Source organism: Podarcis cretensis, assembly GCF_951804945.1.
Source record: "Podarcis cretensis genome assembly, chromosome: 10".
In the NCBI taxonomy this organism is placed as follows: Eukaryota; Metazoa; Chordata; class Lepidosauria; order Squamata; family Lacertidae; genus Podarcis; species Podarcis cretensis.
The window spans coordinates 18,784,551-18,798,223 of NC_137179.1; the positions used below are offsets into that span (position 1 = coordinate 18,784,551).

At 42.9% G+C, this 13,673-nt stretch overlaps 2 protein-coding genes across 3 annotated transcripts in view; one reads left to right on the forward strand and one right to left on the reverse strand.

Annotated features, from left to right (window-relative positions):
* The window catches only part of CACNA2D4 (calcium voltage-gated channel auxiliary subunit alpha2delta 4), a 168,469-nt gene that overhangs the window by 100,155 nt on the left and 54,641 nt on the right, over positions 1 to 13,673 (forward strand). The gene's annotated exons all lie outside the window — the stretch shown is intronic.
* The window catches only part of LRTM2 (leucine rich repeats and transmembrane domains 2), a 30,429-nt gene continuing 17,370 nt past the window's right edge, over positions 615 to 13,673 (reverse strand). The window contains exons 1-4 of one of the 2 annotated variants that reach the window (XM_079992945.1): positions 11,036 to 11,165; positions 7,517 to 7,670; positions 3,530 to 4,120; positions 615 to 1,298 (exon numbers count right to left, since the gene is read on the reverse strand). In XM_079992945.1, the coding sequence (XP_079849071.1) occupies positions 841 to 1,298; positions 3,530 to 4,120; positions 7,517 to 7,583 (1,116 nt within the window). In that variant the 5' untranslated portion in view covers positions 7,584 to 7,670; positions 11,036 to 11,165 and the 3' untranslated portion in view covers positions 615 to 840. Of the gene's footprint in view, positions 1,299 to 3,529; positions 4,121 to 7,516; positions 7,671 to 11,035; positions 11,166 to 13,673 lie in introns of those variants that run through there. The other variant, XM_079992944.1, reaches the window with a different exon arrangement.

Below are 13,673 nucleotides of genomic sequence, written 5' to 3' on the forward strand. Positions count from 1 at the left end.
TAATGTCCTTCATTGCAGGGATCATAAATTATCATCCATATTAGGCAGTGGCTGGCACACTTTATAGCGCTCTACAAATAGTAATCTACAGATGGTATGCAAAGGAAAGAGGTGTGTATATGAATAAGTCTGTGTATATATGTGGGTGATCAGCCTATGTTTATTTGTCTGCACCCTTTGTTGTGTAGACTAGACTACACAACAGAGTGAGTATACGCAATGCGTATTTTTTATGTAAAAGGATATTAATTCCTTTGTAATGTTGAAAACAGGAAAGTCAAATTCCCTGTGGATATTGTGCACTCAGTTACAGGCCTTTCATCAGTTCTGGGCTGGCTGTGAACTGGGTTTTTCTGAATATACAGCTAATGGGAAGGAGTAGATTGTCATGCAGTAATATCAGTGACTCAACCTGTGAAGTTTAGACACTTTCACAGGAGTTGTCTTAGTGCCTTTGGCTGCTTGTTTTGTTGGTAAAAGATTCTGTGGTGGTATGGGAGTTTCTGAAGGAGTCAGGAACTGAAGCAGAGGCAAGATAGTGCTGGGTTGGCTGAACTTCCCCATAAATGAGCGTCTGTGGGGAGTCTTGTGCAAAGAGGAAAAATGATAAGCACTTGAGGTCTGACTACAGTTTATTCACTTGGAAGTACATGAGGACAGAGGCAAGTGAGAGGGACTTGAACCCAGAGCCAGGTGTTCTGAACCCAGAAGCATGTTTTACTAATTGGATGAATGGAACAGCAGCACAGTCCATCTGTATGTCTTGGAAGATGTGGAAAGGCCCAAGCCATAGGCCTCTCATATCCTGTTCTCCTCTGCCACTAATTTCCAATAAGGTTTTCATGCCACAGAGGAAATCTGCTTTTGTTCCTCATGTTCGCCTTCTGTGTCACCCATTAATGGCTGCCTCTTCTTCAGCTCCCGATGGTACTTAGCCATGAGAGATGCATAGATACAGCCATATGCTGCTGCCACTACCATCATAATACACACGATGCCACAAACCACCCCAGCTATGATGACTGTACCGATGGCTCGGCGCACACTGACAGGCCTGTATCTTTGTTTCTGGGGGCAACCCACACTGGGATCCTCTTCTGCTTCAGGAGTTGTTGTTTTAGGCTTGGGAGCAGTCGGGACTCCCTTACTGCAAGGAGGACCAATATTGTCCAGTACGGTAGAGCTGTTCTCATCCTCCAGCTGGGAACAGTAGTTAAACATCTCCATGGGCACCATGCGCATATCTTTCCCCCGTAGCTCCTTAGGCAGGGTACATGCCAGTTGGTCTATCTTTCCTCCTGTCCCATAAGAAAAAAGAAGCACATTCAGTACCTTATTTTGGTATCAGTACCTTATTTTGGTATCAGATCACATCATGCTCAGAGCAATAATTCATTTCAATGCAGCTGCTGTGACTGAACACTTAAATATCCAGGGATCATTCCCTCTTCCCGGGGTGTAGCTTATGTCATATGCTGAGAGTTTCTAGGAGCTGCAGGTGATGGCTGAGTGCAGGTTGGGGACCAAAGGTGGACAAACTACCCCAGAAGGAGCATAATGGTAGTACCCCTCCCCTAACACCCCAGGTGGGGGTAGCTGATGGATTTCAAACCCTTGGTGAGTTAGGGACTCCCCCTGTATGCAAAGCAGATGAGACCAAAAGTGGAACCAATGATCAAGAAGGCAGTTTCTGTATGTGCTGTAGAGGGAAGTGAGGGGCAGATGGGACTCATCAATCTAGGAAGATAGCCCATCTAGAAGTAAAACTGTGATCCTAAGCCTCTGCTGCCTTGTAGGATATCTTCGGAAGAAGAAAAAGCTAAGTAGTAAACCCTACAAATCCAGTGTGGAATCCCTAAAATGGTTGGATGGCACCTTGTACACCTCTGACATCACCTGCAGCCAAGTTGGTGCTCTGCTCTCCTTTGGACCACATCAGTGAGGCCCAGGACCTCCATACATACTGCCTAGGCTTGCACCCCAGGAAGGTCACTTAGGTGCTGCTAATGCAGCAGTTTGATTTCACCTCCCAGGGGCTCACTCCATTGTCTCTTTAGACAGATGGATGCCAACAACAAAGCCACCCACCCACCCCTTCTTTAACTAAGCATTTGGCCATTTTGAGTCAAGAAATGTGTTGCACAGAGAACATTCTGTTTGGAAACGGAAGCATTTTTCTAGGTGACAAGTGTGAGACCCAAGACAGTCTCAAGTTATGGGGATAATTGTCTTTGTGGAATATGCTGAAAAACACCAGCTTAGCTATTCTTTTTCCACAGCCTTATAACCACCAGCAGTGTTGATAGTGCATAACTGATGTCACTGAGATTTTGTCCATGAAACTCAGAAGCCTTCATAGGCTGAAACTTCTAGTAGATTAGAGTCCCCTAACGTGTGGCTAAACAAGAGTCCTCTGTATCCATCAGCAAAACAGATTTTGATTGCTACCCTAAGAGATCCTGCTACCTTTAGCCCTTTATTGCTTTCTGCTTCAACACAATGTAAGAAGAATGTCCTGTACATTGCTGCTGCTTTTTTCCTGTCTACTAACACTTTATAACAATGTTTAACTTGCCCTTGGCCCAAAATCAGACTCACAAGGTGAATTGGAAAAAGAATTTGAACAACAATCAATGACATTACTAAGGGAGAGAGAGAGAGAGAGGGAGAGGAACTTGCCTGTATCAAAAAGGGTAGCCAACAATTAAAGCTCTTGCTTTTAGCTCAGGTTATAGTGTTTCAGCAGTTAGAAATATTTAACATTTTCCATCAGTAATAACAACATACTACAGTTAATTGACTCAAAGGTTACTGTTAATTAACACATCATCATTGACATATATGCTGCTGAGCCATTTTTCCCCCAGATGGGAGAACTTAGATATAAAATTATGGTTGCTTGGGCACTGGCTCTATTGAAACAGTGAAATCCTCATTGAGAGAGCAGAGGTCAAAGTCCACTGTGGGAATCTTGCACATAATTGGTAGTACTAAGGTCAAAATCCAAACTGCGCAATACGACCAATGACCTTCTCTCTGCTTTGTTTGGTGTTTAGCACCAGTGAAATTGCCTTATCAAGGAAAATATCTGAATGCATTCTGTAATTCATTTTGCATTCTAGCAACTACACGTTCCCCTGATCTTTTTCCCACTGTAGTGATTTGCAGCCAGTGAATCCAGAAACTCCAAAATGATCAGATGGGCTTGACCCCTTCCTCATCTTGATCCCTTCAATTATATCCTCTTCTGAAAGTTTGGACAACTGTCAGCATTTGCAAAGAGAAATTTGGATGAGAAGATAACCTGCAACTCCAACTACAACATGCGACTTTGTAACATAATACGGCAGGATTATAATGCATAGTGACCATTCTCCATATCTGAGAATTAGAATTTAGGTCAGCCTGATCAGTCCAACTTCTCTCTCTTTTCTGTCTAGCTGCTCCTTTTCAGCCCTTTATAGCCAGGAAAGACTAGGAGTGCATAACCTTCAATATTGAGATTTGGACCTCTCTCAGTGGTACCTACCTCTGTAAGAGAACCATTCCATCCAGTATTTGAAATCTCTCAGGTTGCAGTCACATTCCCAGGGGTTGTCCCCCACTTGCAACTGTCGCAGGCTAACTAAAGGCTCAAAGGTCACCCTGTCCAAATTCTGCAGGCGATTTGACCTGAGGGAAAGCCAACGGAGAGAGGGCAGGTCATCAAAGATGCCTGATGGGATTTGAGCAAGCCCATTGATGGAGAGGTCCAGCTGACGCAGAAGAACAGTGTTCTGCAGAAGATCTTTATCCAGGCTCCTGATGCTGTTGTTCCTCAGCTGTAGTTCAGTGAGGTTTACTAGATCTCTGAAAATGTTCTCAGGAAGTTGGTCTAAGAAGTTGTTGGAAAGATCCAGTCTCTGGAGGGCAGAGAAATTGGAAAAAGTTTGTTCTGGCAAAATGCTAAGTTGGTTGTTGAGGAAAAGGAAGGTCCTGGTATTTGTAGGAATGTCCAAGGGGATTGATGAAAGGCCCAAGCCACTGCAGTCCACCTCTAGGGTACCGCTGTTGCATTTGCAAAGGGAGGGGCAAGCAATGAGGGACTCTGCTGCACAGAATGAAAGCCAACAGGCAAGCACTGCAAAATAAAAGAGGGGGAAAGAACATGTATTAAAACATCATCACTGGTAGACTGTATGCACAGTTTCACTTAAGATTTTTGCCTTCCTTTGCAGCCAGATTTAGAATGTCTTCTCGTGTCTAGTGAGAAGAATCTACCTTGTGGCCTTGTGCCCAGTTGGTATGACCCTATATAGGATAGCTTCTTAATAGTCTGTGATTAGACTGATAACCAAATGAGCTTCCTCATGGATGAATCCTTGTACTGCCAGATGGATTCCCACAGTGTGAACTTCCTTTTAGCCTTTTATGAGCTAGCAGGGCTAAGGAATAAACATTCTTACAGTATGGTGGGGGAGAAAGGTCAGCATATTCCCAGAGAGCTTTGCTGCCTGATTCCAGTGTGCTTCAATATAATAGATACAACAAAGCCAAGTGTGATGGAAGAACAACTCAGAGCTAGAATAGAAAATTGCTAACTCTTTCTAAATTATCAGAATAGTTTTGATAATATTTAATTGGAAACCTTTAAGTTGTTACTTAGAAAGCAAATTATCAATTCATTGTGTTTTCTTAAGAACAGGATTTGTGGTGGACAGAGATGATTTTGACTCCAGTACAAATTTTAAGGTATTTAGCATTTTGCAGCCATTGTCCAAAGACCCTAGTTACACATGAACTACTAAAATCCATACTACATATCTAAGACCTAAATAATGAAGCCTGAAAAGAGAAACCAGGCACAATTTTCTGAAGGTCAACAAATAAGCACTGAAAGGATGAAGTAAAGCCAGCAATAGGTTTGAAAGGTGTGTTCCCCTAAAGAAAATGCCCTTCCATCTGCTTCCCTCCGTGGAATGAAAGAATCTTAAAACTAGATGGTTTTACCTGATTTTAATAACTTAAAGGTGAATAAATGTTCCCAAAGTCAGCAGCCCTTGATCTACAGTTGAAAAAAAGCATTACAAACTGCTTTCATTTTCTAAGCACATCATACATTTTGAATTTGGGTTAAATCCAAAACCAATGAATATGCATATGGACCTGAATACTGATACCTAATTCAAGGGCTAAATCCAAATCTTATACCTGTTTCCCACACAGTCTTTGGTATTAAGTAATGTGGTATTTGTTGAACCATTTCAGGTTCCAAACAAAGTCTGTAATCTGAAGGATTCTTAATAAGTTTCTTCCTCTCAGTTAAGTGAATTGACATCTATACAGGTCCAGCAGATGCTGATTCAAGTTTCTACCCCAACTCTCCTAACAAAAGTTAAGCAATAGGCGGTGAGGGTGGGGGTGTTCTGTGGCCTCACAGCAGCCTTTCTACTAAGAAGAGGCCAGGGTCAATAGCATAGATGTTACAATGGATGCCACGAACCCAGAAAACAGATCCTGTTGGCACCAGAGTTGGTATTCTCTGTCTAGAGGTATTTAATTCCACTCAGAGTATCTCATTCTATGGATGTAGGATGATGCTTGAAAGAACAAGAGGGAAGGAAAAGTGACATGAATTGTGCAAGTGATCTTGCTTTTCTTGGATGCTTGACTGAAGTACCATATTAATTATACAGTGATATCTGTGATGATGAGAGCACATTTAGCTGCTTTGTGTACAGGGAAAGGTGAGAATGTATCAGGTAAGGCTATACAGGTGACACTCTTCTATGTCTGTTTTAGCAAATGCCACCCTTTCTGCTCTAACCCCTAGTTGAGCACCTCTGGGAAACCACCATTAGTACTGCTACCCCTACCAGACATCTGGGTGCATAATTTCCTGAGAATTTTAATTTACACCACAACTCTACTACTATAATGATGGCTGACAGAGGCAGGGGGACAATGTTACATGTCTTCCTGAAGGAAACTCCAACAATATCTACTAGGCAAAAATGTAAGGTCATGGTGTGGTTATTTAGGGATACAGGTATGGTTACTCAGGTCTCAAAAGGCAGTGTGCCTGTGAATGCTCAGCAGAGCAGGTAGGAATCTTTTGTCTCATGAAAAGTAGCATTAACTACTAAACAATAGTCTAAGTGAAATATTCAGCATACTCTATGATCTTATGTCAAGAAAAGGTAATGTTACTTTGTGAGATGTTCAGGACTGTAGTAAGATGATCCAGGAATATAAGATTAGGTCTGGGCTCAGTGGCGTTTAGAGTAAATAATTTATAATGGCAATCTAGGAAGCAAGGGTGTATAACAAAGGCAAGGCTCTTAGGCAAAAGGAAATAATTTCCTCTGTAAATATCATCGGCATCTTGTGTTCTGACCCCTAGTCTTTCTTTTTGGTGTGAGTCTATACCCCCTGCCTAGCTTAGCTGCATGTATCCTCATTAACAAAAATAACTCTCTTCATAACTCACTGCAGAGATGGCTTGGTGGTTCCACTGGAGTACACTTAGACTGAAGTCCTATACTTGCTTATCCAGAAGTAGTTCCCTCTGAACTTAATGGGACTTCTAAGTAGGTCTGCATAGGTTTGTGCTGTTAGCCTATCTTAAACTTCTGTTGTTCCTGCTTTGTCATATCCACATTTTTTTAAACTCTGGAGCTAATGCCCCAGCAGGGATTGTTCACTGAGAAGACGAATAATGTGAGCTCGTTTGGAAACTATTAGTGGGAAAGAAATGTTGGTATGTGCATGCAAGTATTACACGAAATACATCAACATACCACTGCTTCCACTTTCTTTCCTAGTGTATGACTTAACTCAACTATTGGACCTCATACTGTAAGAATCACCGCAATGAGTAATTTAATGGAATTGGGCCAATATAGGCTGCTTCACAAATGACACCATCTGGACTTTGACATTTGTAAAGCTTGTGAATATAGTTAATGTGGTCTGTAACATAGGAAAGAGCAACTTAAAATTTAAGTATAGTCCTTTGCAATGTGACTATGACAATTGAATAGCCTGGTCAACGTATGACATGACTGTCATGAACTGAAATGGTTTTGAGATGTGCATCACAGGTCCTCACATCATTAATTTTTCCCTATGAGTGTTTGGCCTTCTCTGTACTGCAAAATAATGGGTGTTATATTTTTAAGAGGGCAAAAATATTAACTTTTGTGGGTTGTGATACCAACATATACAGGACTGACTGTGGAAGGTGATAGAGGTTCCTTTGCATATTGGGCATCCTTCAGGCATTAAGAGCAAGTTGGTACCCACTCTTTTGCCACTCTCAAGCCTGTTCTAATCACAACCCGTAACCACTGATTATTATTATCTGCAACATGTGAAAGCACCGTTGCTTCTTCCTTCGGCATTACACTTCTTGTCATTCATAGGGAAAAAAATCTGAGCACTACACTCACTATTGAAATAAAAACACTCTCCCTTCCCCTCACTGGAGAAATAGGGGACAGCCTCCTGCTTAGCAAACAACCTGGGCAGTACTTACAGCTAGTTTTCCTCCATCTCAGGGAAAGCCTGTTGCTCCACCAGTAGCCTCCACTCAGAGACAGCATGATGGTTACTGTTTTCCCCGTGGTGTCTTGTGCCTGCCAGCCAGGCTGGCACACTTTCTTGCAGGAATGAACAGCAGTCTGACGAATCTAGAAGGTAAAAGCAGAACAAAAGAGCATATGGCTATCAGGGGTCTAACAGAATTATATATAGGTCTGGAAGAAACCTCACTGAAATTAACTGGCTTTACTATCAGGCAAGGTGAGACATTTTTAGTAAGTTTTTTTAAAATAAAATAAAAAATAAAATAAAATGTGCTCACTGAGGATTGGCAAAGGGAAGAGCATCTCCAAAATTCTGCTAGGTATGTGTAGGGAAGTTGGAACAATTTTTCTGGGAAATCTGAATGCTCAGAGTAGGCATGGTGCCATCTTGGAAGTGCTTCTCAACTGCTGGTGAAGGGGAAGGCCAAAAAGATGAGATGAGGTGGCTGGCAGGGGAGTGTATAAAAAAGGCTGAAAGAGCTCTGCCAACCCATAGATATAAGAAAACTACATTTTAATGGACCTTAATCAGAAAGCAATATTAGATAACGAACAAGGATTGTTCATTGCTTTGAAATTGGCTATATCAGTGCAGGTGTACTGGAGTTTTTTAGCAGAGAAATGCATAAAGGTAGATGGGAGGGGTTTAAATTGCATCATTAATTACTAATCACATAACAAATGATATCCAATTTGTGTGTCCAACATTCCTTGTTGCCACACATAAAGTGCAATGAATTGCATTTACGAAATATTGCAGTTTTGATAGCAGAAAAAATGCAATGTTGCTACAACAAAAGAGTAAACTTGAGGGAAGATGTGCAGATTATGTGCAACAAACAAGAAACAATTATGGAGGAACTTGCACAAAAAGGCCTGAAGTAGCCTCTTTCCACTCCATTTCTGGCATTATTGATTCGATGCAATCCCTCTTCTGCTCTGTGGGGAAAAACATTGCTCCCTCTAGAAAACTCTTGAATCTTCCCTGTGCCTGCTTTACATGTTTCCTGTGTGTGTTAAGTTCAGAGCAGAACTAATAAATCACACATGGAACTGCTTGTTGGAGGTTCCTTGCTAGCTAGGTTGAGGACATCCTCCTAATCATCACCCCACTTTCCCCACTGCAAATGCTGTCCGATGCCCACACACCCCTAAGACATATAAATATTCCCAATTAATAAATGGTACCATCATGGTTAGGGGACGCAGGTGGCGCTGTGGGTTAAAGCCTCAGCGCCTAGGACTTGCCGATCGAAAGGTTGGCGGTTCGAATCCCTGCGGCGGGGTGCGCTCCCGCTGCTCGGTCCCAGCGCCTGCCAACCTAGCAGTTCGAAAGCACCTCCGGGTGCAAGTAGATAAATAGGGACCGCTTACCAGCGGGAAGGTAAACGGCGTTTCCGTGTGCGGCTCTGGCTCTGGCTCTGGCCAGAGCAGCGATGTCACGCTGGCCACGTGACCCGGAAGTGTCTCCGGACAGCGCTGGCCCCTGGCCTCTTAAGTGAGATGGGCGCACAACCCCAGAGTCTGTCAAGACTGGCCCGTACGGGCAGGGGTACCTTTACCTTTACCTTTACCATCATGGTTAAATGTAGTAGAAATACATTGTATAGAGTCATGGTTGCCTCAGTTAGTTAGCAGCAAGAGAAATCCCAGTGCCAGTTTTAAGCCTGTTCAGAAGCTAAATCTTCTGACCTGAACATCCCGCCTCTAATCCCAGATGTGTGTAACTTCTCACTGGCGAGAGGAAGCCATTCTTCATGTTCTTAGAGACACCCTGGAAACTGGTTCACAGTGCAGTTCAGTGGTAGAGCATATGCTTTGCATGTAAAAGGTTCCAGGTTCAAACCCTGGCATTTCCAGGTGGGACTGTGAAAGACTCCCCTCTGGAACCTTGTGGCCAGTAAGTGTAGATGACAATGAGATAGATGGAGAGCGGTCTGGTGGTATACATTTCCTATGCTCACCATCTGATGACCACAGCATCAAGTGATGACATGCATGTGTGACTTGGGCTGTTGAAGGTTTAACATCACAGACCTTTCATGCCACTTCATATACAATGCTGTTAATTAGTTCAGATAGTCATTTGATTTTCAGGTGTATGAGCATAGATGTCAACGTTTTCCTTTTTTTAAGGGGAATTCCCTTATTCCGAATAGGATTCCTCTCAAGAAAAGGGGAAAGTTGACAGCTATGATCAAGAGATGCACATGCACAGGCTTGTGTGAACCAGTGCTAGGATTACTTTATTCAATCCAAGGCTACTTCACATGTCCCCAGCATTAGGAAGAAGTTGGAAGACTAGACCTGGTGAACCGCAAATGTATTGCCTAGCCTACCAATTTCCGTGTAGTCAGCTGTGGTGCTGTACTGAAATCAGGGCTTCAGAACCCACTGGGAGAAACTAAGTACATAAAATGCATACAGTCATGCCCCTAGGGACATGCTTGGAGCTCTTTTGTGCTGCTAAGCTTCCCTTCCCCCTCATCCCTTCTGGGTGACAAAGCGGGGGAGATGCCTGCAACAGGAGTTCCCATCTCCAATTTTGGGGGGAGAGTGCTGGTGGTTTATACAGATTTAATTTTGCAGCAGCTGAAGAGCAAACAAATGAAAGCAGAAGTATGGGGGTGGTGGTGCAGGAATTACATTTTAATCTAAAGGAAGTGTCTGTATGTCAGTGGAGGTGAGCATCCTAATTAGAAACCCCCAAGATAATCAGTTTTATCCCCTGGTGATTATAATGAGCCACCATGACAACAGGTTCTCCCCCTGCCCTTTAGCTACCAAAGGCAGGGGCAGGAGGGGTCACTGTTTCTGGAAGCGTCATTTACCGCTCCTCCTGCTGCTTTTTCAGATTTATTCAGGGGGAAGCTTTGCAGCCCACCCACTATTGGCTCAGAAAGGGCGAGAATGCCCACTAAAATCCGGCTTCTCCTCCCTCCTCCCTCTTTTCCCAGTTCCTCCCCGCCTGCTCTTGGAAAATGTTATGTCTCCCTTTTGGCTTTATTTTTAGATTTGTATAATATGCCCGAAGCTCAGTCCGTGTCCATCATTTTCCTTTCCTCCTCCCTCCCCTCATTCATTTATTTTGATGGGCAATCAAATCCTCCCAAAGGCTCTTAAAATCACACAGCACAGAGGGCGAGAGGATTTGGTGTGATTCGTGAAAGCTGTTGAGAGAGATAATCTGACACGAGGATGCCGAGGTGAAAGATATTAAGAGCGTTTACAAAATATCTGCCTTCCTCCCCCCACCCCACAAAACACACACACAAACCACATTCCAAAAAAGAGAGAGAGAGTTGGAATCTCTCCTTGCACTTCCTTGCAAAAGGGAAAGCCTCAAACCCCTTTGTGCCTGCCAGAGCTCAGGGCTCCCACCCCAGTGCTTTTAACCAGCCGCTGGAGCATCCTCTGGATATATTCCTTCCCTCTCCCCCTTTTTGCCAAGACACAGCAGGAGCACTTACCTGGAGATGCTCTGCTTATCAGCCTGGGCTCTGGCCAAATTCCACCTTCTTTCCTCTCTTTCTCTGCCTCCTTGACTCCCAGCAAAGAGGTTTGCTCCTCTCCGAGTCTGTGTCCTATTTAACTCCCCTACCCCACAGGAACCAGCAGCAGAGTTAAGCTGACAGCCACAGAGACTTAGCAGGCTGCACTGGATGGCTGGGCTGGAGAGTTGATCAGTTTCAAATCCTGTTGTGGAATGATCCTGTCCTTCCCTCCCTGAGGTATTAGGAACTGCCTGCCACTCTCTTTGCCTCTCTCATTCCCACCCCCATTGCTCAGCCTGGTTTTGCTCTACAGCTGCTGCTCTGATGTTATCAACAATCCACCTGTACGGCTGGGCTCAAGTACAACCAAAGAGACGTACACCTTTCAAAAGGACAACTTAACAATGCTGCTACCTGATTGTGCTGAGGACGTGAAGGCAGAAAACATATTTCTTAAAAAAAGAAAGAAAAAAGAAGCACTTGAGCTTGACTGGGAGCCATGCCAGTCTTTAACCTCAAAACTCTTTCCCTGACTCCTATGTAAATTGCCTGTTGTTCTTACTTAGGGCTGGTTTGCACATATCCACATTTCTCGTGGCATCGTAATGGCTTGTCTGTGTGAATGGGCTGTCACAGATCACACATCTCGGTTGCATCCTTCCTATTACCCACACAACACCTTGAACACAATGTTTTTCTTTGGAATGTCAGTTCACACAGCTAATATTTACCAGTCAAGTGCAAAAACAAAAAACAAAAAAAGGTGATGTGCAGGAATTAAAGAAAAGGCATTTTGCATGTTTACTGAGGCACTGTTCTTACTTCATATGCCCCAAGGCTGTGTACTAGCATTAAATACGGGTTCCAGAGCTAAAGTCTGATGAATCTTGGCTCAAATTAAGCCATGTGGAGAGCTTTAGCTGCCCCCCCAGCCGCTGAACCCTGAAATCTGTGTTCAATGCCATGACCTAGATGGAAATCTATGAAGAAATAACAGCAAAGGAGTTGCTTCTGAGCATGTGCAAAGTGCATTTCCTATACCTTTGAATCATCACAAAAGTCATCACATTCTTTCTCATCCCTCCCTCCCTCTTTCCATATGTGTGGACATCCCTGTGTGTGCTTCTAGATTAGAGGATTTGACCAATTTGAGTACCATCCCCTTTTAAGAAACTTTTTCCTGAAAGAGGCTACCTTTTTTAAAAAATAAAATGTTAAGATCTATTTCAACATCAAGATTAACTACAACAGAAACATTTTCTGGAACGCATTATACATAATTAGCAGTCATTTGGGAATGATAATATTCCCTTATTTTAATTAATAGACTCTTACATCCATCATCAATTTCATCTATCACTCATGATTACTATTATTATACTACTTTGAAAAGGTCTGCATGTAGAGTTAATAGATCACATCCTCACCATATATTTAAAGCACTTTTAAAGTACATGATTTTCACCAAAGAATCCTGGGAACTGTAGTTGCTAAGGTGCTTGGAATTGTAGTTCTCAGAAAGGTAAAATCAGGCAAAATATAACCAATATTATTATTTTTTATTCGTCTGAGAAGTAATTGTGCTGTGGTTTGGGAGTTTAAGATCTATTTAATATTCTTGTTTTACCAACATCATTCAGACGCCTCATCAAAATGTATCTATTGGAAGAAAAATACCTTTAATTATTTTAGTTGTTTCTTTCCAGAAACCTAGAGTCTTTGTGCTCTTAACAATAGTACGAGAGAGAGAAATTCAACAAGCACACCCTTCTTCTAGATCAGTGAGGGAAACTGTGTCTGTTGAATTCCTGCTCATCTCACAAACTGAAGGCAAGTTGGGGTAGCTGACATGATACCCTCCAGATGATGTTGCATTTAAAGTCTCATTAGCCACAGCCAGCATGGCCAATGGTCAGGGCTAATGGGAGGGCACCATGTTCACTCCCCATGAGTTAAAAGGAACAGATCCATTGTCAGAGAAAAAATGAGAGATAGCAATTCTAGTCCTCACCCTAAAGCATCCTCTGTACCACTGCTCTTCGGTTTGTGGGTCAGGAAGGACCCACAAGTGTGTCATGAGCAACTTGGGTTACAGCAGAATCATAACCACCATTTTCTTTTTTCTGTATGGGATTTTTGTAAGGAAAAGTGGGGGACAATGCATAAAAGAGGATTGTAGCAGGTACACCTTGGTCGCATTTACAATGCATATTGCATTTACCAAGGTTTCCTTTTCTATACTTTCCTGATACCTGGCAAACGATAAGCAAGCACAGGAAGATGAATATGTGTGATTAGAGAACTGGGTCCCATGTTGTAAGTTTCAGTTAAAGGTGGGTCTTGGGTTTGAAAAGGACTGCTACTTTTCATAATTCTCCTCTCCCTTTGGGGAAGGACTGTGGTTCAGTGGTAGAGCATCTCCTTTGCAAGCAGAAGGTCCCATGTTCAATCCTTGGTGTTTCCAAGTCTTAGTGTATATAGCAGGGGTGGCCAACTCCCAAGAGATTGCGATCTACTCACAGAGTTAAAAACTGACAGTGATCAACCCCATTTTGGGGGGTTCAGTTCAAAGTTGTTGAGCTTCTTTGTGGGGAGCCAGTGATCTACCACAGAC